At 40.5% G+C, this 24,121-nt stretch overlaps 1 protein-coding gene across 1 annotated transcript in view; it reads left to right on the top strand.

Moving 5' to 3' along the window:
* The window catches only part of Bmpr2 (bone morphogenetic protein receptor type 2), a 91,127-nt gene that overhangs the window by 21,615 nt on the left and 45,391 nt on the right, over nt 1-24,121 (top strand). The window contains exons 2-3 of the mRNA XM_013353474.2: nt 18,995-19,165; nt 20,887-21,057. Of these exons, the coding sequence (XP_013208928.1) occupies nt 18,995-19,165; nt 20,887-21,057 (342 nt within the window). The remainder of the gene's footprint in view (nt 1-18,994; nt 19,166-20,886; nt 21,058-24,121) is intronic.

The following is a 24,121-nucleotide window of genomic DNA, read 5'->3' as shown; positions in this document are numbered from 1 at the left end:
AGGCGTGTGCCACCATCGCCCGGCGATAAATCATATTTCTTAAAACATCATTTAATATTATTTGAAGAAAAGAATAGCTAAATATGTAGATCTTCACATGAACTTTGGCGTTCTTTACACTTGTGCAGTGCTCATTAAAAATGCAGATGGAAAATATTTAGAAAGAGTAATTAAAAATTTAGATCATTCGCATGAGTTTTGCCATTTTTTATTATCTGAGAAGTGCCCACTGAAAATGCAGATAGAAAAATAATTCTTTTATGTGTACGTGTGTGCCTGAGTATATGTATGTGTGTCATGTGTGTGCACGAGCACATAGAGGTCAGAGTTGATTAGGAGAGGATGTCAGATCTCTGGAACTGGAGTTACAGACAGTTGTGAGCTGCCTGTCATGTGGGTGCTGGGAATGGAACCCAGTGCTCTGGAAGAACAGCCAGTGCTCTTAACCATTGAGCCATCTCTCCAGCCCCCCAGTTTACTTCTTAAGATACACATACTCTCTCAGAATTCTACCTGCAACTTCAAGTGAGTAAGGAGAGACCAAGAGGAAGAGATACGGAGTTGCCTGGTCTGTATCTTTCCTTCTGTGATGTCATATGCAGCAGAAGTAGTTGGATAATTTAGGCAAGTAATAGAATCAAGAAATGGGCATGGTGGTGCTTATTTGTAATTAATGTTTGGAGACTCCTGGAAGTACAGTGTTCGCCAGCACACCCAGCCTTGATGTTAATAGTGGGTGCATCCTGGGCCTTATGCTTGAGTAGCAGCACCCATACATTGTTCTGAGTGCTGATACTTTGTTCTCTCCGTTGAGTGGTTACCTTGTTGTTCTGAGTGCTGATACTTTGTTCTTTCCAATGAGTGGTTACCTTGTTGGTTATTGAAGTTATCGTAAGGTCTATCTTGTTCAGATACTGTTACTTTTAAAGACATTGAAAGTTTTCTTTTACTTTATGTGTATGACCATGTTGCCTGCACGTATGTATGTGGACCATATGTGTTCCTGGTGCCTGAAGGGGACTCAAGGTTTTAGAGCCCTTGGAGCTGGAATTCCAGGAGGGTGTGAGCTGTTATGTGGTTGGTTGAAGCCAAACCCAGGTCCTTAGAAATAGCAAGTGTGCTCTTGTGTCCCATTCTTAATTGTATTTCTTAGTAGTACTGTGTTCACATTTTATTGTGCAGAGATTCTTTAACAGTATTTCATAGACAGGATTGATTGAGAAAAAAACAAAATCCCTCTATTGTGTGAAGATAATCATATAGTTCTTGACTATGATCAAGCCTGGAATGATCAGTAAAATACTGAAAGAACTTTATCTTCTATAGAGTAATTTTTTTTTACCTTTATGCATTTTAAGTGGCAAAATAATTTTATATTCTCATTTCTTCACAGGAAGCATATATTTATGGCTGCTTCTTAGTTGCCACTGTTAAATATCTACTTAATCATACAAGTAGATTAAATTCCTTCCCAGAAAAAATTGATCTTTATAGTTTTTTTTTGTTTATTGTTATGAGATACTTTTGCTTTGTATTACAGGCTGACTTGGACTTACTAGATAGCCCCTAGTGGCATCAGAATCATAGCAATCCTCCTGCCTTAACCTCCTAAGTGCTGAGATTACAATCATGCATCCCTTACTCTTAAAAAATTTTTGTTCTTAGCTTTTTCTTATCATTGGATGTTATCTATTGACATACTGGGGTATAAAAGATAGGGTGGGGTATTGGACAAATCCGTGTGATCATGCCAGAGTTAATGGGTCTTTTCCAACGCTCTCAGTAATAAATATATATGAAACCTTTAGCATTGTTTCCAGCATGTAAGAGACATACAAGTGTTTTTAAAATACAAATTTAGATTCTTGTATGAATGAGGCCTTCCCAGGCATTCTAATCAATGTTCTATCTTGAGATTTTAAAGAAACAGGAAATAGGGCGTAGGATCTACAAGGAAACAGGAAGATTACCCATGTTTTTATTTCAAATTCCATTTGAACTATCTTGGAAAAACAAGGGAATCATAAAACAATAGCTGTATAAGTTTTTTTGTGTTTTTATCTGTGTCTTTATCTTGTTTTTATTATGTTATCATTTGGGACACTAGAGATAGAGTTTTATGTTTGGGACAGACATGTCTGGAATGTCTTGAATTGATCCATTATTATTAAGAACTAAGTGAACATTTTGTCAAAAAGATGCTGAGTTTTCTTACTATTTCTAAATTATTAGCTAAAGAAACAGTTCTCTTCTTCATTAAAGCAGGTATATGAGCTCCAGAATAAATAAATCATGCAGGTCACCCAGGAAGTGGGTGTTATTCAGATTGTACCGCACTAGAATTGCACTGTTATTCAGATTGTACCATACTAGAATCCCACTGTGTTATTTAGATTGTACTGTACTAGAATTGCACTGTTATTCAGATTGTACCGCACTATAATCCCACTGTTTTGGCATTGTTTTTGTTTTGTTTGATACAGGGTTTCTCTGTGTAGCTGGCTGTCCTGGAACTCTGTAGACCAGACTGGCCTTGAACTCACAGAGATCCACCTGCCTCTGCCTCCCTAGTGCTGGCCATGTTGGCTTTTTTTTTTTTTTTTTGGTTTTTCGAGACAGGGTTTCTCTGTGGCTTTGGAGCCTGTCCTGGAACTAGCTCTTGTAGACCAGGCTGGTCTCGAACTCACAGAGATCCGCCTGCCTCTGCCTCCCGAGTGCTGGGATTAAAGGCGTGCGCCACCATCGCCCGGCCCCATGTTGGCTTTTTATCCAATACTTTTGGCTACAGTTTTGAAAAGTGGAATTTTTGTGTCTGTTTAGATGTACAAATAAGTTTTCTGAGTTAGGTGTAGTGACTCCTACCTTTAATCCTGGCACTTAGGAGTAAGCAAAAGTAGAGACAGGTGGATCTCTGTGACTTCATGGTCAGCCTGGTCTGTCTATACAGTGAGTTCCAGGCCAGCCAGGGCTACATAGTGAGACCTTATCTCTAAACAAAAACAAAAGTGTTCTGAATAGTCTCTCCAGAGAGCCAGTATTGTACTTGCTACGATGGTTTTTATCTGTGCAAATGGACCATAGCATATTTAAGCCCAACACCTACAGGTGGGTTTCCTAGAAAACTGTAGATTTACAACTGGGAAAGGAGAAAGGCCATTCCTTAGGGATCATAGTGCCTTAAGCATTGTTCTCGGCTGTACAGCATTCTTTTCGTTGTTGTTTGTTTTGTTTTTGCAGATAGGGTTTCCCTATGTAACAGCTCTGGATGCCTGGAGTTGTCTTTGTAGACCACCAGAATGGCTCTGAATTTACAGAGATTGTCTGCCTCTGCCTCCCACGTGCTCGGGGTCTGTGCCCATCATAGTGTTCTTATTTGAAATAATGTGTGCAGCAGGAGTACTGTCATTATGTAGGCAACTCTCAGATGGTTCCTGTGTTCCCTTAAATTTCCTTGTCTTTCATTGTGCACAGTCCCAGTTCAGGTCGAACAAATTAGCACTGTCATCTTGTGTTTAGTTCTCAATGTATGAACAAGCCAGCCTGCCTGCCTTCCTGCCTGCTCTCCCTCCCTCCCTCCCTCTTTTCTTTTTCCTCCATAGAGGAACCTGTACCAGCTCTGACTGTCCTGGAACTTGCTCTGTAGGCCAGGCTGGCCTTGAACTCAGAGATCTGCCACCACTTCCTGGCTTTAAATATTCTTTTTTGAAAAGCACAAATGTTATTTTTTTTTTTAACATAGTAATTCCGGTTCCCCTTCCCTCCCCTCCCACTCCCTGACCCTCCCCTCACCCTACATCCCATCTGTTCCTCAGAGAGGGTAAGGCCTCCCATGGGGAGTTGACAAATTCTGTCACATCACCTCTTTGAGGCGGGGCCAAAGTCTTGTGTCTAAGATGAGCAAGGTTTCTCTTCGTAAGAAATGGGCTCCAGAAAGCCAATTTATTCATAAATAAATGTTCTTTTCAATGGTCTATTTAATGCTATGATCTTCTAATTTTTATCCTTTTTTGGTGATTATTTCACTATTCAAAATAGCAAGTCAGATCCAAAAGAAATGGGACAAATGGCTCACTGTGGTAGCCTGTTGGCGCACCAGAGAGCATGCTGGTCTACCTCCAGGTTTAATCAGTACCAGGGGCCCCTCTCGGCTCTTCTCATCCTGCCCCCAACCCTATACTCCAGCTCGTGGAGTTCCCTTCCCCCAGCTTCTGATTCCTACATAACCTTGCCATTTTGGGCGAGCAGTCTCTTGCTTCTCTCCTTTTGGTCCTCTCCCTCTGTCTGTCTCCTTTGTCCTCCCCCTCCCCCCTTCTCTTTCCTCTGACAGCCCCATTCAGTCTGCTGGCCGTGTTCACAGCATTACTTCCCCTCCCTGCTCGGACTCTTCCAGATGCCTCTGACTGTACTCTCCCTTACTCTACAATAAGAGGCCAGCATGGTCTGCAGAGCGAGTTCCAAGACAGAGGACAGGCTCCAAAGCTACACAGAGAAACCCTGTCTCGAAAACAAAAAACAAAAAACAAAACAAAACCCAAAATACTTTCCACCACCAGGTAGTAGTGAGTGGGGTATGCCTTTAATCCTAGCACTTGGTAGGTCCAGTCAGGGGCATCTCAGTGAGTTCCAGGACAGCCAGGATTGTTACACAGAGAAATCCTGTCTCGAAAAACCAAAACAAACAACACAACAAAGCAAAAAACTTCTCAATCATACCTTGGAGTGGTCATGTCCTTAATTCATTCAGCCGCAAAAGTAGTACTCAAGTGTTAGCTAGTGTTCTGTTACAGGGAGGCCTCCCTGCCCCTCTCCCTGTCTCAAAAGAGCCACTCTATAGCCATGCTATAGTTTCAGGCTTGTTCACAGAGATAGCCCTGCCTTTGCCTCCTAAATGCCGGAATTAAATACATTTGCCATCATGCTTGGCCAAGGTTTTTCTCTTTATAGAGAAAATTCCTGCCTTAGATAATGAAGATTTAGCTGGGTGGTGTTGGCACATGTCTTTAATCCCAGAAGAGGCAGAGACAGGCAGATCTCGGTGAGTTTGAGGCCAGGGGCCAGCCTGGTCTACAGAGTGAGTTCCAGGACATCCAGAACTGTTACACAGAGAAACCCTGACTCCAAAAACCAAACCAAAGGGGGGAAAAAAAAGATAATGAAGTTCTGGGTGTGTTTTGAATAGGCAGGATTTGTTTGTTAAGGAATCACTAATATATATTAACATATTTAATAGGGTACATTTAAACAGAAATACAAAACAACACTGTATTGATGATGTATTGATGAAAATTTGACAGGAGTCTAATACTGTAATTTTCATAGGGATAATGGGCAGTTGTTCAGTATTCATTAACTCAGTGTTTACAGTGGCCTTGTAAAACATAAGAACATCATAGGTATATGACATCTGGTCATCTAATAGATTGTATACTATCTTTTAAATTGTATGTTAACATGTTAATTACATATGTGACAGTATATGTGACATATATTTCTTGTTTAATTCTCTAGGAACATGAGGATAAGCAGTTAAGGGGATTGTCTGATATAATAAACAGAAGTCAAGATCTAGGACCAAAGTTTGTAGTCTTTTTAGATTTTTGCCTGCTTTGCCTATAAAATATGATACACAAGCATATGTAAGCATATCTTGGTTGAATTACATTGTGGAACTAGTAAGGTTTTCCTCACATCATTTTTTGAAGCTTTATTGCCTTCATTTTAAAGTTAAGCTCAGCATTATATACTTATTTGTGTTAGCAGTGTAATTTTTCCCCAATGATTGATTTACTTAAAATGATGTGTTCTAATTAGTGTACAAAGTAAAATCTTCTAGATTGGTGTTTGTTGAATGCAGTTTTGACTGGAAATGGGAGGCAGCAGAGATTCACTTTTCTTAGGTTAGATCCCGTACGTTTAGAATGCCTAATTGTTTCCAGAAGAAAAGGGTACCAGTCAGTTCCCCAGCTCCCCATCCCCAAAGCAGCAATATAATGAGGTAGGTGGAAAACATTGTTTAAAATAATCTTTTTGACAAGCCTGATTTAGCTGTATATATTCAGCCTTGCTAATTTTATCCCACCCCAACCCTTCAAGATTTACAGCTTATTCCTGTGGTTTAGGTGATACTGTTCTTGAACACCTTGGTATTTTTTGGATTTTTTAAATTTTTTCCTTCTGATCCATTATAAATACTCCATTTTAAATGTGCCTTTAGAAATGTTTTCATATGCCCACAGTATGTGTTTATTTCTGTCCTGACACTTTGCCTTCTAAGCTATTCTATTTTTTCTAAGTTATTAATTATTAGGTTTTTAGAATGATCCTTGATTTTTCAGTTTTTTTTGTTTTTTTTTTTTTTTGCTTTTTCGAGACAGGGTTTCTCTGTGGTTTTGGAGCCTGTCCTGGAACTAGCTCTTGTAGACCAGGCTGGTCTCGAACTCACAGAGATCCGCCTGCCTCTGCCTCCCGAGTGCTGGGATTAAAGGCGTGCGCCACCACCGCCCGGCTGATAATAAGGAATCTTAAAGGAATCACAAACCTAAACGTTTATATATGAAAAAGAATCAGTCAGCTCTGCTGTAGATCTTTGGGGTACATACCCACTCCTCCATAGTTTTTTATACCAGGTATTGAGGGTAAAATGGGTATCAGGAATCGATTATCACCTTTGCTCACTAACAAACCCTAACAAGGAAAGTCTTCAGCTGGTAACAGTTGGGCTGCTTTGTATTTGTTCCCTGACCTTGATGAGTTAGTTCCTCATTCAACTCTGTGCCTTTCTAACACTTTAGATTGTCTTCTTGGGTTTTTCATCTCAGAACTATTTGACAGAAACATCTAGTCTAGCCTTATTTTCAAAGGTTTGTTTCAGGTGTGATGCACTCTGAAGCCTGTGAACACATCTCCCAACATTAAGATAGAAAGAATTCGAGCCAGCCTGGCTCCTGCAGCTCCATTGTTTTTTTAATCATTAACTAAGCTACAGTCTATAAGGCTCCCCAATAGAAACTCCCGTGTTCTAGCTGTGTGACACTTCCTTGTTTAATTTTTCATCATCAGAACTCTCCTTAAACTAACATTATTATTATCAATTAGACAGTACAGTTTAGGAAGAAATCATCTTCATAATAATCCACAGGTAAAAAAATGCCCAGTAGAATGGGATTATTTCCATGAGATAAACACACTGCGTTACAGGCAGTAGGGCTCTCCCCACACCCATTCACACCGTGCCAGATGCCAGAGAAGGATGGTTGCAGTTGCAGCAAACACATGAAAGCCCCGCAGAAGCAAAAGACCTTCTGGATTCTGTGGTCTTGGGACCTTGCCTGTGTGAGATTCACCCGTTAGGATTTTGCCTCCTAGTGGCTGACGCCTGAATTTGAGTTGCTATCTGCTCCTGATAGGGCCACCAGCAATTCACATGGACTCCTAAGCCTGGTGTGGTGGCAGCACACTTCCAGTCCAGTATTTGGGAAGCTGAGGTAAGTCAGGAGTTGAGGCCAGGGCTGGAGAGATGGTTCAGCAGTTAGAGCACTTCCTTCTCTTCCAGAGGACACAAGTTCAGTCCCAGCACCCACACCAGCAGCTTACAACCACTTAACTCCAGCTCATTTGGTGCCGCCAGCCTCTGGCATTCACAGACCTGTATACACCACCCTCACACACAACAACAAAAAAAGTGTGCTTGCCTAGAGAAAGAAAGCTGCAAAACCAGTGTAGTCGGTCTAAGACCAGGGAGAATCCTCCCTTCCTCCCTCCATCCCTCCCTCCTGTCTTAACTTCTCCTCTGTGACTTTACGGCTGTAGTTACAATATTGTTTCATAATCTGGGTTACAAAGATGTGCTGGGACTCTGCTTTTTTTCTGAAGATTATATAGGATTTTAACATCTTTTGAGTTATTTTTAGTTAATTTTTGTTAATTGAGACTAGGAGCCTTCAACTTTGTTGTTTTGTACAGGGTTATTCAGTTGAAACACTGTATGTTAGAAAGGTTAACTCTTTTACTCATTAAATTGCCTTGGCATTGTCTTAAAATGAGTTCACAATGGCTGGAGAGATGATGGCTCAGAGGTTAAGACCACTGACTGCTCTTCCAAAGGTCCTGAGTTCAATTCCCAGCACCCACATGGTGGCTTACCATTAGTAGTAAGACCTGGTGCTCTTTTCTGGTGTGTAGGCATTCATGCAAGCAAAACACTGTGTACACAACAAATCAGCAAATTCATTAAAAATAAATATAAATAAATAAATAAATCGAAATAAAAGTAAGCTTACCAAGCTGGATATGATGATATGTTCCTGTTACCTAGCCCTTAGGAAACTAAGACATGACTATCACAAACTCAGGGCCAGTCTGGGATACACAATGAGACCTTGTCTCAAAACAAGAAATTTTATTTATTCATTTACCACAGAAGTTAAGGGTATATATCTGAAGAGCCAATTTTTGTCCCACAGATGTACATGTTTTTCTTCATGAGAAAACCACACTGTCTTCATTGGTTGATTTGTAGTAGGTTTTGAAATCAGGATATATAAATTATCCAACTTTGTTTTTTTTTTTTTTGGTCAGATTATTTTAGCTGTTTGAGGGTTCTTTTTTATGTTAGTATAAATTTTAAAAGTCACTTGCTAGTTTTTGCAAGAAAGGAAACACCGTTTGATAGAAATTGCATTAAATAAGCAGATAAATTTGGAAGTTTTGCCGCCCACAACATTATCCTGACATTCTATGCAAATGGAGTATTTGCTAAGAGCTTTAATTTTTTTTCGTTAATGTTTTTGGTTTTCAGTGTATGAATCTTTCACTTACTAGTACTTTTGGATTGTGCTCTGCTACTGGGTGGAAATACAGTCGATGTTTATACATTGATCTTATGTTCTGAAACATTGCTGAATGAATTTATTAGCTCTAATTTATTTTTAAAAGAGATTCCTGGGACTGGAGACATGGACCAGCAGCTGAGAGCACTCACTACTATTCCAGAGGTCCTGGGTTCAATTCCCAGCACCCATGTGGTGGTTCACAACTTAGAACCTGAGACGCAGAGGATCTGGTTTCTTCTGGTCTCCTTAGACACTGTATACACATGATGTACATACATACAGACAGAACACTCAGAGACATAAAATAAAATGAAAAAATTAATAAAAGAGATTCCTTTTGAATTATTATGTACAAGACCCTGTCTCCTGCAATCAAGTATTTTTACTTCTTCTTTTCTGAATTTGGTATCTTCTGCTTGTTTGTTTGTTTTTCTGAGACAAGGTCTCTCTGTGTAGCTTTGGCCGTCTTAGAACTCACTGTGCAGATCAGGCTGGCGTTGAACTCAGACATCCTTGAGTGCTGGGGTTAAAGGTGTGTACCACCACTGCCCAGCTCATTTTCTGCTTTTTGTCTTCATTTTTTTTTTAAAGTTTATTTATTATGTATGTAGTGTTCTGGCTGTGTGGTTGCCCACAGGCCAGAAGAGGGCACCAGATCTCATTACAGATGGTTGTGAACCACCATGTGGTTGCTGAGAATTGAACTCAGGACCTCTGGAATAGCAGTCAGTGCTCTTAACCACTGAGCTATCTGTCCAGCCCCTCGTCTTCAGTTTTGGCAGACTTTCTTAACATAGTGTTCAGTAGACTTGAAGGAGTTAACATCTTTCTTGTTCTTGATCTTAAGGGAAATTTTTCTGTTTTCCCACCATTGAGTATAGCAGCAGCTGTGGGTTTTCATTGATACCCTTACTCAGATTAGGAAGTCACTTTCTGTTCCACACTTGGTGGAACATTTGATCATCGGATTGTTGTATATTCTTTTAAACATTATTTAATGTGTATATGTGTGTTCTTGAGTGTATGAATGTGCTCCACGTGTTTTCATGAGCCTGTGGAGGTCAGAAGAGACATTGGATCCCTCGGAACTGGAATTACAGGTGGTTGTTAGCTGCCGTGTGTGTACTGGGAATTGAGCCCAGCAGCAAGTGCTCTTAACTACTGAGCCACCTCTCCCCCACAGATGGTTGCGTATTCTTGACATCAAATCAACACTGAGTAGTATTTATATTATCCCACATAGAAAATATTAACGATAATCTTTCAGTGTCTTCTGTTTTCACTTTCTCTTTTCTGTTCTGAGCCCAGCATGAGTTATTCCCAACAAATATATTTCTTGAAATTAAAAACACCAATTGAAGACATTTAAAATGTCTTTTTATTTTATATATAGTGCTGGGTGGTGGTGGTGCAAACCTTTAATCCCAGCATTTGGGAGTTAGAAGCAGGCAAATTTCTTGAGTTTGAGGCCAGCCTGGAGCCTGGTATACAGAGCAAGTTCCAGGAGAGCTAGGGCTACACAGAGAAACTCTGTCTCGAAGCAAACAAACAAACAAAAAGTTTTATTTTGTATTTCCTAAAGAAGGTTATTATATAGTAGAGCATGTTTCTATTGTATTCTAAAATTTACCTCTCTTTCAAGAGTACCCTATAAGAATGACCATTTGTGGGGTTGAGGAGACAGATTGATATTTAGGTAAACTGCTCTCTGTGATATTTAGGCATGAGTACTGAGTTCCAATCAGCAACACTCAGGTGGAAGGCAGGTGTGGTGACCCTGACACCGAGGGAGCGCAGAGCTGGCCATAGCTGAAATGGCAAATGCCAGGTTCAGCGAGACATCTTTGTCACCAATGTAGAGAGCAGTGAAGGAGACACCTAATCCATAGACACCCTGACATAGAATGGGCACTCATCGCAGTGAGGGTGGAGACACTGAGCACCCAGAGTCTTCCAGTAAATGTATTTATTTATGCGTTTGTTACTTGTCTGTTTATATCACTAGGATACAAGCACTTTGAGGGACTAAGACTCACTCGTGCTGCGTCCTTAGGTGTGGAACGCTGCCGCCATGTCACAGGCACTTGGTAATATTTGACTCTAATGGCTGTTATGCCCGTCCCAGGATGGAAAGCCTCTTAGAGGCTTGAGACTGTCTTACTTGCTTTTGTGTAGTCTCTTATGTTTTGGTTCATTGTTTGTTTCTGTTTCAGATGTGTTTTGTGCATGTGTGTTCATTAGCTTTTAGTTGCTTTAGGAATCTGTCCAGGGAAAGAGTTAAAATGACAGGCCTAAGACCGCTGTTCTTAGAAAGCCCGGCATTCCAAGTTGGCCACTGGCTGGCATGTGGGAATTTGTGTTTGGGAGTGCTCCCGCTGAGGGGTTCCTGCAGATGTCCAGGCAGGGAATGAATCTGCAGGGGGACTTCTGGGAGCCCAGTGCCAGGTGATTCGTTGTCAGCCTGTTTAAAACACAGTGCAATTTGGGGAAAAGTTTCCAGGCAACAATTATTTCAGTTCCAAGTGCACAATAAACCTTGAGGTCTGACTACATAATAGAAATGCCTTCTCAAAGTACATGTGACTACGAACATGGGTACTATAGCTAAAACCCGTAGAATCTGGCATGGTCTCTGACCATAGCATAGATGTTAGCAGGTTATGTCATACACGTGACATCTCCAGTTAGGTTATGTTTTATTAACTCTGGGAGGGAGAGTGTGGGATATCACTATGGGGAATTTGGACAAAGTCTGCCTCTTACAGTAAAAGGTGGGTGAGGTCTGCCCCCACAGAGAGCAGAAAGGTTGTTAACAATGCCCACTCTCAGTCTGGGGTGGAAGGCAGGTATTTTATTTTATCTTCCCATTAAGGAGACACCCCTGTGTGGTTAACATTTCTGTTTTCCCTGGATGTCTGTGGGTGCAAGGGCCTTCATGCTCCCAACACTCCCTCCACTCCCTAACTGATAAGAATACTTTACCATACTTACATTGTTTGTGCAAATGGTATAGTTTGTGTCGACCATCTCCTTTTCTTCTGTGAATCTGGGATTATGGTACCAGACTAAAAATGCTTACATGACCAAACTATTAATTAAAATTGGAACAGTATTTAGACCATATTTCATGTGTTTCACAATTCAGCAATGGGGACTAAGTCTGCTCTATGTGATGCTATGGAGATTCAAGAAGTCTGGACCTTGTTTCCCCATGTTAGTTCTGGTTTGCGTTACTTTGCTGTGACAAATTACACGTGAATATGACTGAATATATGTCCTCAGCACAGCATTAAACTCAAGGAAAAGCTAAAGAGCTGGGTATGGTGGCGCTCGCCTTTAATCCCAGGATTTGGGAGGTTGAGGCAGGCGGATCTCTGTGAGTTTGAGGCCAGACTGGTTTACATAGTTCCAGGACAGCCAGAGAGACACAGAGAAACCCTGTCTTGAGAAACCACCTCCACCTCCACCAATACCAACAGCAACAACAAAGAAAATGCTGAAGATGTATCTTCTGATGATTTTAATCTCCCAGTCTTCTCTCTATTTGAAACTATGACAATGCCCAGCAGAATAACATTTAAATATGTTGCAATCTGGGAATAAAAACATAGAAATTAAGAGCTGAGATGTAACTCTATGGAGCACTTGCCTACTATGTGAGGGGTCCCAAGTCCATCTTTCAGTATTACATAAAGAAGATGAGGGCATAATTAATAAATTTAAAAAAATAATTTACTTTACAAAATGGTGCATTGTAACATTGGAAAATAAGGGTCTTTGCTTGATTTATTATAATTGAATTAAAAAAATCTAAATTTATAGTAAATTTCTGGGGGATATTTCCGTTAAAATAAAATATCCGTGGGGCTGGAGAAGTGTTGAGGGTTAAGAGCAGTGGATAATCTTGCAGAGGCTCCAAGATCAGTTCCCAGCACTTGCATGGTGGCTCACAACCATTTACACTTCAGTGCCAGGGAATATGCCTTCGTCTGGCCTCCAAGGGTGCCAGGCATGCAGGAAAAACATGCATAAAATAAAAATAAAAAACCCAAATCTTTAAAAGATATTCATGGGGTTGAAGAGTTGACTCAGTTTATAAAATGCTTGCCCTGTAGTTTAGATCCCTAGTACTCAAATTAAAAAAGGAAAAGAAAACAAAAGAAAACCAAACAGTATAGTAATTCTGCTGCTGAGGCAGCAAAGACAGGCGGCTTCCTGGATTCAGGCTAGCCAGCCTCATCTCATTGATGAGCTCTGGGTTCTGAGACCCTTTTCCAAAAAAGTAAAAGGAGGCAGACAGTGAATGAAGAACACATCCAGCAGCAACCTCTCTCTGGTGCGCGCACGCACGCACGCACGCACGCACAGCAGGAGAGAATCTACTCCGTATGTTTTATAACAGAGCCACTGTAGCGCTGCCCCAAAATCATAGTTCAGTCTGTCCTTAAGCACTTGCGTTCTTGGAAAAGGATTCTGTTCTTCAGTTCTCCAGTTATGTGTCCCACGCCTGCAAGGTTTCTGTGCTGTTTATTTTAGATAGTTCATTTTGACACTTAGATAAACAGAAGCCAAGCAGAAGCCTACCCAGAATTAGTCCCTTCCAGGGCAGAGATAAGACATGCAGACTTCTCCAGTGCAGATAAATCTATTTCAGCTGCTGGGGGGTAAGTATTGTGTGACTTCTGGGCTGTTTAGACACAGAATGGCAGCAAAACTTGAAAAATTTTGCCAGTGTTGTGACTCACGCTGGTACTTCCTGCATTGTCTTAGACAGGAACTGTGATTTCAAGACCAGCCTGGGCTACACAGTCTGTTCCAGGGCAGCCTGGCTTCAGCGGGATACTGTCTTTCAGAGAAATTTATATTCATTCATAGTGAATTTAACAGATGTTCAGAATAGTAATCATTTCTTTCATTTCCACAGTTTGTTCATTTCCACATTTTATCTTATTAAAACAACTTCATTTTTATTTATATTTTCTAAACTAAATTTCTTGTTTTATTTTCCAATTTTTATCTACCCGTGATTAAACTATTATTTATCACTGTAATATTTTTGCCTTCAAAATCTTTCCAGTATATAAATTGGCTATTTCTGAATTCCGAAGAAGTTTTGTAGAATTTGAAGCATGTTTCTCTGCAATTATGTATAATTTCTTGAATTTCAGATTTATAGATATCATACCTTGTAGACAGAAAAGATACAGGCTCTTCTCAAAGTGTTAGATTAGATAAGATGGCCTGCTGATAAACCCAAGGGTTTTTTTTTTTTTTTTGGGTCCTTCTTTTCCCCTTAGTTTAAGTCTTCCTCATGGATTGAGCAAACTCTATTCTTTGACTTGATAGTTGATAGTTTATGATTGGATGCGTGTTCATTAAGCATTTGTCAGTTACCACCAGGCAGCTCATCCTATATTTCTCCTTTTGTCTACTTTTAGTTATTTGTCAGTTAGTTTAATGGATAACTAACAAACATGTATTGTTATTTATGTGTATTCAGTATAAAGTAATAAAAAACTATATCATGAAAGATGGAGCAACATTTAGACTTTTTTTTTTGTCTTTCAAGACACGGTTTCTCTATGTAGCTCTAGCTGTCCTAGAACTCACTCTGTAGACCAGGCTGGCCTCAAACTCACAGAGATCAGCCTGCCTCTGCCTCCCTAGTGCTGGGATTAAAGCTGCACCACCACCACTCAACCTCAGTGTAGTTTTAATTTGCATTTCTCTAATGGCTGGGGAAGTTAACATTTTTTCCATGTATCTAAGAACTGTAGACTGTTATCTGCAATAGGATAGTTTGACCTTTTCCTTTTTGTATCCTTGTTCCTTCTCTCTCTCTCTTTTTTTAAAAAGATTTATTTATTTATTTATTTATTTATTTATTTATTTATTTATTTATTTATTTATTTATTATGAAGACAGTGTTCTGTCTGTCTGTATGCCTGCAGGCCAGAAGAGGGCACCAGACCTCATTACAGATGGTTGTGAGCCACCATGCGGTTGCTGGAATTGAACTCAGGACCTCTGAAAGAGCAGTCGGTGCTCTTAACCTCTGAGCCATCTCTCCAGCCCCTTGTTCCTTCTCTTGACTCATCACTCCAGCTAAGACATCCATTAGTATGTTGAGTAAGAATGGAAAAAGTGAGCTAGGTGTGGTGGCACATGCTTTTAATCCCAGCACTGGGAAGGCAGGGACCAGTAGAGTTCCTGGCCAGCCAGGTCTACACAGTGAGATCCTGTCTCAGGAAAAAAAGTGGAGAAAGGGACATTCCTTCCTGCAAGATGGCTCAACAGCTGTATGTACTTGTATGACCTAAATTTCTGACCTCCAAACACACACACACACACACACACACACACACACACACACACACACACACACCCCAAAAAAGTGAATGCCCTTGTGTTGTTCTTGATTTTAGTGGAAATGCTTTCAGGTTTTACTGTTTAGTACAATTAATATTGGCTATATTTTTGTCATATGTAAGTCTTTTCAGGGCTTTTGTGAAAGGATTTTGTCAAAATACATACATCTGTTGAGATGAAAATGATCTCTCTCCTTGAGGCCATTGATGTGATTGTTACATGTATTGACTTACGTATGTTGAGTCATCCCTCCCTCTCTGTCGTGGTGAATGAGCTTTTTGGTGTGTTCTTCAATTCTTTTTACTGGCGTTTTTTTTTTTTTTTGAGAACTTTTGCATCTGTGTTAAGCAGGGGAATTGGTCAGTAATTTTTCCTTATTCGTTATGTCTTTATAAGAAGAGGTTGGTACTATTCCTCCCATTTCTGTTCTGTGGAATAGTTTGAGACATTTTAGAAACCATTGCTGTGGAGTTGCTACTTTTTGGAGGACTCACTTTGCCTTTATTTCCGTGTTTATTGTGTTTTTTGCATCAGGACTTGAACATCTAGGGTTAGGTCACTGGTTGGAATTTTCTCATTGTTTTTTCTCATCCTTGTTCTTTCAGGGGAACTGCTTGCAGTGTTCAAGAAGCGATTAGATTGTTCAGGTTGAGGTGTTGAGCCCCAGTGCTAGTTACCCCACCCCAGAACCGAATCCGTTCATGTAAACAACCATCTCTTATTTACTCCAGTGCAGCTCTCACTGCTTTCCTTCTCGGGCTTCCAGACGCCTTAGAAACCCCGTTTCATCTGCAAATTTGTTTTGCTTTTCTCAGCTTTTACCAGACTCTGATAACAGACTTCCCTTCTGTAATGCACTGGTCTTTTATGAAAGATGTGAAGGGCTGATTTGGAGTCTGCATTTTCGTGTTCTGAGCAGAGCCCTCACTTCCTGGTGCTGTTTCCTCTTGAAATGCTGTGTTAATCTGAAGGGAGCAGTTGCCACCCTGCCAATGAGGCTGCCTTCTATCCCAGTTGTCTGTCTGTCCTTTTGGTTTTATTGAGACAGAGTTTCTCTATAGCTTTGGAGTCTGTCCTGGAACTCGCTCTTTAAACCAGGCTGTCTTCAAACAACTCTCTGCCTCCCAAGTGCTGGGATTAAAGGTGTGTGCCACCATCTCCTGGCATACCTGTTTTTCTAATCGGTAGCACTACATATATATTGTGCTCTTTAGATATTAGTATATCTATCTTCTAGAAGATTGAAACGTAGTTTAAAAGTATATACATCAAGCCACATTTCTTTTCCATTAATTGCTGTCTGGTTTGGTTTGTCTGAATAAACTATATAACCAAAGATTTGGTAACTGCAGCTTTCCTTATCTAGTCTGTTACCTGGCACAGTACTTGGAAAGTACTTTGCATACCAATAATTGTGACAGGTCTGTTTGTGTGAATTGGCTGGACAGACAGATGTTAAGCCCTGTCATTCCTTTTCTAGACTTCTTTGTTATGTTCAGAAACACTTTTGACCAGGTGGTGGTGGCGCACGCCTTTAATCCCAGCACTCAGGAGGCAGAGACAGGTGGATCTCTGTGAGTTTGAGGCCACTTGGCCTACAAGAGCTAGTTCCAAGACAGGCTCCAAAGCAACACAGAGAAACCCTAGCTTGAAAAAGCACAAAAAGCAAAAAATAACAAAAAATACATTATTTTGATAAGTAATATACTTTGCTAAAATGTTCCTGAATTGTACTGTTCAATTCTGTACACCTCAAATGCAAAACGGGTGCAGAAAGTCCTAAGAAACTGTTGATATTCCTAGTGATTATCCTTGCTACTCAAACATTAGGAAAGTCTGTCTTAAGAAATTAAAGATCAGATGTTGCTTTTTGATAACCTTTTACTTTTTTGATATTTTTACAATGCTGGCTAATGTTTGTTAATCACTGAGTTATATGGCAAATGCTCTGTTGGAATCAGTTAAATCACATGGATATATATGAAGAAAGAGGGTTTGGCATTAAATTACATTAGATTGTCCCTTAAATATGAGGAGCCATTGAACATTTCTTCATCTGGCTCTTTTAAGTAATGCAAAATCATTTTCTTTTTGCTCAGAAGTACTCTCAGTTTTAAAAACCTATTTAGCAAGAGTGGTAGTACACATCTTTAATCCCAGCACTCAAGGGCAGAGCAGGTGGATCTCTGTGAGTTTGAGGCTGGACTGGTCTACAGAGAAAGTTCTAGGCCAGTCAGGCCTAAAAAGTAAGACTGTCCCTTTAAAAAAAAAATACATATATTACATGTATGTTTACTCAGACATGATCTGTATATCATGAAATTCATTGATCTGAGGTAAAGTATTCCATGATTTCTTTCTGTTAATGTGATATTTATGTAGCCATTACCACAGCATAATTTTTTTTTTTTTTTTTGGTTTTTCGAGACAGGGTTTCTCTGTGGCTTTGGAGCCTGTCCTGGCACTAGCTCTGTAGACCAGGCTGGTCTCGAACTCACAGAGATCCACCTGCCTCTGCCTCCTGAGTGCTGGGATTAAAGACGTGCGCCACCATCGCCCGGCTACCACAGCATAATTTTAAAACACACATACATCACTCTGAAAAGAAACCATATATCCATTTTTCATTATTCTCACACCTCAGCCTATCATGACTAATAATGTGGCTTTATACAAATGACTGTAAAATGATAGAATTGAATACTGTAATATTTGCTAGAATTCTTATGCTCTTAGGGTTTGTTTGTTTGTTTAAGGTAGGGTCTCTATGTAGCCCTGGCTGGCCTGGAACTAGCTATGCAGACTAGGCTGCTTTTGAACTCACAGAGATCCACCTTGTCTCTGCCTGTCAAGTGCTGGGATTAAAGGTTTGCACCACCATACCCAGCCTACCTCTTTGTGTTTTTTTGTTTTTGTTTTTGTTTTTTTTATTTTCGAGACAGGGTTTCTCTGTAGCTTTTTGGTTCCTGTCCTGGAACTAGCTCTTGTAGACCAGGCTGGCCTCGAACTCACAGAGATCCGCCTGCCTCTGCCTCCGGAGTGCTGGGATTAAAGGTGTGCGCCACCACCGCCCGGCTACCTCTTTGTTTTAAAGGTTGATTTAGAACATGGTATTTCTTTTTTTGAGGTTGCGTCTCATTTTGTAGCTCTGGCTGTCCTGAAAGTCACTATGAGACCAGGCTAGCCTAGGACTCTCAGAGATCTGCCTGCCTCTGCCACCTCAGTCCTGGGACTAAATGTGTACAATACCAAGCCCATTGAACAAGGTCTTTCTTTTTTTGAACAGCAAAAATACTTAATAGTAGAAATAGTAATAAGAGTTACATGAGTAAAAGAAGCCTCTTTTCAGGAAACATTTTAGAGAAGTTCTTCCATGGATGTAAAAATAACGTGCAAAAAGAAATTGCCCGAGGCTGTAGATAGAGACAACAGGAGTTGAAAGCGTGTCACTGCTCTTACAGAGGACCCGAGTTCAGTTACCAGCAACTGTGTCAGGCAGCTCACAGTCACCTGTAGCCCCAGTCACCGGACCATCCACCTCCCCTGGCCTCTCTGGGGCCCCTGCGCACACACGCATTCACACAATAATAAAAATAAATCTTGAAAAAGGAAATTATTGGGTATAAATTTATTCAGCAATGAAATTTGAAGGATTTAGTAGGAAAATTTATAATTTTTTTAAAAATTGTGTTGTATATTAATAAAGAAATCTTACAGATTCTCATAGTCAGTCGTATTATCAAAGTAGCATCAGTTTATCATTGTGTTATTTCTTTTTTTTTTTTTTTTTTTAGCTTCCCAGAATCAAGAACGGCTGTGTGCGTTTAAAGATCCCTATCAACAAGACCTTGGGATAGGTGAGAGCAGAATCTCTCATGAAAACGGGACGATATTGTGCTCCAAAGGGAGCACGTGCTATGGCCTGTGGGAGAAATCCAAAGGGGACATCAATCTTGTGAAACAAGGCAAGTCAGTCTCTCCCCCTCCCCCTCCCCCTCCCCCTCCGTGCGTGCGTGCGTGCGTGCGTGCGTGCATGCGTGCGTGCGTGCGTGTGTGTGTGTGTGTGTGTGTGTGTGTGTGTGTGTTTGGTGCAGAGAGTCAAACACAGGATGCCATACACACAGACAGATCTTTGCCCACAGGGCCGTATCTTCAGCATTGTTTTTCCTACAGTTGGAGCTTGTCTAGCAAAGATGTGTGGGTAGATGAAAACCCTCCCCAGAACGTGGTGAATAAGAATGTAAACAATGCATATATATCTGTGTGTTCACCCACAAAGCTCCACATGTTTACTTTTAGTGTAGTTTGTTTGTTTGATTGACTAAGATAGGGTCTCACTGTGTAAACCAAGACGATTGATTGACTGATTGACTGACTGACTGACTGACTGAGATAGGGTCTCGCTGTATAGACCAGCCTGGCCTGGAACTCAAAGAGATCTGCCTTCCTTTGCCTCCCAAGTGTGGAGACTAAAGGCATACCATGCTTGACCTTTTAATAACATTTTATTTTAATAGCATCTTTGTCTTTATAAGTTAATATATGTGAATGAAGTGTGGTTAAAAAAATAACTACTCAGAAAAACCGAGAACTGTTACTTAGTCCTCTTTAAGAAATATTATTTTCATATTGATGTGTTTCCTTTAAGTACATTTTCCATGTAAAATGGTTACATTGTCTACCAGTCTTCTTTGAAAATTAGGATAATGCTATATAATAATTCCATGCTATTCCCCCCACGTTATTGTAAATAATTTCTGAAAACATTGTCCCTCAGCACCTTATTTCCTATGTAGGTGTTTCACAGTTTACTCACGTGCTTTGGATAAGATGCTGTTTCAAGGTTTTCACTGAAATGCGTAATCCTGCAGTGAAAAACTCTAAACATATATAAAGGTTGTGTCTGATTTTTTTTAAAGTAGATTCTTTGATGTAGAATTAGTAGATCATAACATGTATGATTACTTTAAAGTCTCTATATCAAAATTGCTATGGATTTTTCCAAAATTTCCATCATACATGCATTTATTATAGAATTGTATGAGAGCAACTGTCACTAACACTTGGTTATGATTGCATATTGGGTTTTTTTTTTTTTTTTTTTTTTTTTTTTTCGAGACAGGGTTTCTCTGTGGCTTTGGAGCCTGTCCTGGAACTAGCTCTTGTAGACCAGGCTGGTCTCGAACTCACAGAGATCTGCCTGCCTCTGCCTCCCTAGCGCTGGCCATGTTGGCTTTTTTTTTTTTTTTTTTTTTTTTTTCCGAGACAGGGTTTCTCTGTGGCTTTGGAGCCTGTCCTGGAACTAGCTCTTGTAGACCAGGCTGGTCTCGAACTCACAGAGATCCGCCTGCCTCTGCCTCCCAAGTGCTGGGATTAAAGGCGTGCGCCACCATCGCCCGGCATGATTGCATATTGTTATTTTAAAAATTAGGACAACTTAAATCTAAAATAGTTTGATGGCAGTTTTAGAAATAATTCTTATTATAATAGTGAAGTTAATCATAACCATGTTGTTGGTTGCTTTTCCCTCATGAAATGTCTGTTGTATTCTTTACCATTTTTTCAGGTTGTTTTATGACTTATATATTACTTAGTTTTATATTACTGCAATTATTTCATAGTTTTGGGTTTTACTTACTGTTTTGTTTCCTAGCTTATTTTAATATTATTTAATATTGTTTTGTAGGATGTTGGTCTCACATTGGGGATCCCCAAGAGTGTCACTATGAAGAATGTGTTGTAACTACCACCCCACCCTCTATTCAGAATGGAACATACCGCTTTTGCTGCTGTAGTACAGATTTATGTAATGTCAACTTTACTGAGAATTTTCCACCTCCTGATACAACACCACTCAGTAAGTATTTCAGTAACTTCTTTATAATTCCTTGCTTTATGAAAATATAAAACAGATAAACATTCAAGATTAGTGGAAGTGAAAGGGAGAGTTCTAGCATCGTAAAATTTTATCTAAAGCCCCAAAAGAGATTTACAAGCACCAGCAAAGCATCAGTATACAACAACTAAGTCTCAGGAAATGGTGGTGTGTGCTTGTAGTCCCAGAACTCCAGAGACTGAGGCAGGAGGATTGCAAGCCAGCCTGAGCTACCTGGTCAATTCTTGGCCAGTCTGGACCACGTAACAGGATCATGTCTCAACAAACAAAAAACCAAAACCTTAAGGAAGGGAATTAGTGATATCAAGAATACTACAAGTAGTTGTGGTGGTGCATGTCCTTAATCTTACCCAGCACCACCCCCAATGACATTGGAGGCAGAAGCAGGTGGCTTTCTGTGAGTTTGACACCAACCTGGTTTGCATAGCAAGTTCTAGGCCAGCCAGGTCTATACGATGAGATATTGTCTGAAAAATAAAACAATAACATAAAAATAAAAGAAAAGGGAAACTATAGCTATAGTTTGGAGGTGTGTGCCTGTTGTCCAACTTATTCTGGAGGCTAAGGAAGAAGGGCCACTTGAGGTCATATAGTAAAGTCTAGTGTGAGAAATATAGAGAAATTGTAACTCAAGAAACAGACAACAACCAGCATTGTGGCACACACCTTTAGTCCAAGCACTGGTAGGCAGAGGCAGGTCAATCTATGTGAGTTTGAGGCCAAATTGGTCTACGTAGCATGTTCTAGACCAGCCAGAGCTCCATGGTGAGACCCTGTCTCAAATGAAAGACCAACACCCCAAATAAACAAACGAAAAAGCCAACCAAACAAAATAAACATTAACAACAATGTCCTTTATAAAGGATATACATGTAACTATAGAGGAAAAATAAAGGATTGTGTAATTGTGACTTGCAATACAGCTTACTGATGTAGACAGGGATTTTAAATATGCTTATATCTGTTACATACATATTGTGGTGGTGTGAATGAGAATGACTCCATAGGCTTACATGTTTGAGTGCTTGGTTTCCAGATGGTGGAACTGTTTGGGAAGGATTAGAAGGTGTGGCCTTGTTGGAGGAAGTGTGTCATTGGTGGGGTGGACACACCATTCCCAGTTAGCTCCCTGCCTTGTGCTTGTGAATCAGATGTGAGCACTCAGCTGCTGCCAAGCACCATGCCTGCCTGCCCCATACTCCCCACCGTGATGGTCCCCAATGAACTGGTTTTTTATGAGTTACCTTGGTTGTGAGAATTTTCACAGCAATAGAAAAGTAGCAAAGGCAGAAGTTGGTACCAGGGAATGGCATGTTGCTGTGACAGGTATTTTCGGGGGGAATGTATGAGACTTTGTATTAAGAGAGTGGTTTAAAGCTGTAAGTGGTTGAATGGCCATAGGTCATTGGAAGCTCACACTAGGAGCTGGGAAGACAGTAGTGCTGAGAGTGATGTGGGCTTTGACAGACAAGCGCAAGAGGGTTCAGAGGGGAATAATAGTAGTGACTAGCCTAGAGTCCATTTTTGTGATATCTTGGCAAAGAGTGTGGTGCTTTTTGCCCTTGTCCTAAGAATCTGTTTGAGGCTGTGAGTGCAAGGGCTAGAGGAAGCCAGAAGGAAACGGTAGCGTTACAAGTGGTTGTCAGCTGCTCTGTGTGGTGTTGAGATCCGAAGTTTGGATTCTCTGCAAGAGCATTAGATGCTTTAACCCATCAAGCCATCGTTCCAGCTCTAATTTTGAAATGCTAAAAGGACTTTTCAGCTAAGCAGTAATTGAACTGTTATAATGACTAGACTGTCCCATAATTAACGGCAAAAATGTTCTGTCCCCAGAACTCATAAAAAAAGAAAAAGCCGGTCATGTTGGCATGGGCTTGCAATCTCAGCTCTGGGGAGACAGACAGGCAGAGGATGGAGCTCGCTGTCCAGCAAGCCTAGGGGTCCTAGTGAGAGAGGCCTTCTCTCAGAAAACATCAGGAATTACATCAGGCTTCCTGTGCACACGCATAAGTGCACACACACTATGCACACAGGTACTTGCATGTGTGTCCACACATACACTCAACATAGAGTGTGCTAAGGGCCAATGTGGGTCAAGTGAATAAGTGGACGCTTTAACATTGTCTCAGTATCAAACTTCATTGACAACAGTATGTGGTTCAGTAATAGTCTAAATAGATAAAAATAAGACAACAGATGAGCAAAATATCTGTTTCATATGAAATACTATGTAACTGTTGAAGCAAACAGCTCTAAACTCAGGAAAAGTGGTGCGTACCTATTATCCCAGCACTTGGAGAAGTGGAGATAGGAGGAGGCAAAGCTCAAGGCCAACCTCAGTTATTTAGCAAATTCTTCATGACCACTCTGGGTTTTATGAGATCCTGCTTCAAAAAAACTTAGTAAATAAGTAAACATACCAATAAATACTATGAAAAATACATAATGATCTTGAAAATAATTATTGTGCTAAACAAAAATTCTGGGGGCTCGAGAGATGACATAGTTGTTAAGAACACTGGCCGCTCTTGCAGAGGACCCAGGCTTGATCCCGGTACCCACATGATCGCTCACAACTGTCTGTAACTCCAGTTCAGGGCCTCTCTTCTCTTCCCCTTTCCTGGCCTCCATGGGCACCAGCCATGCACCTGGTGCACAGACAACGTTCAAGCAAAATACCTAGACTTTTAATAAAATAAGAAAGAAAATAAAAATCTGGGCATATAATAATTGCATCTTACTGACATAACCATACTACAGTTTGAAGGACTGTAAAGAGGCTATGTCTCTCCCCCACCCCCCAGCACCTTGTTAGTCCAGACTGGCCTCTAACTCCATGTAGCCCAGGCTAGCTACAAACCCAAAATCTTCCTGTTTTCACCCTCCCGAGCCTTGCACCAGACTTGTTTCTTCTTAAAAAGTGCCCCTTTGGGCTGGAGAGATGGCTCAATGGCCAGAAGACCCAGTTTTGAGGTTTGGCATCCACATGTGGTGGCTCAAAACATCTGTAATTCTAGTCCCACCC

Source organism: Microtus ochrogaster, unplaced genomic scaffold (genome assembly GCF_000317375.1).
Source record: "Microtus ochrogaster isolate Prairie Vole_2 unplaced genomic scaffold, MicOch1.0 UNK8, whole genome shotgun sequence".
Taxonomy (NCBI): domain Eukaryota; kingdom Metazoa; phylum Chordata; class Mammalia; order Rodentia; family Cricetidae; genus Microtus; species Microtus ochrogaster.
This window is presented reverse-complemented; position numbering and strand designations above follow the sequence as displayed.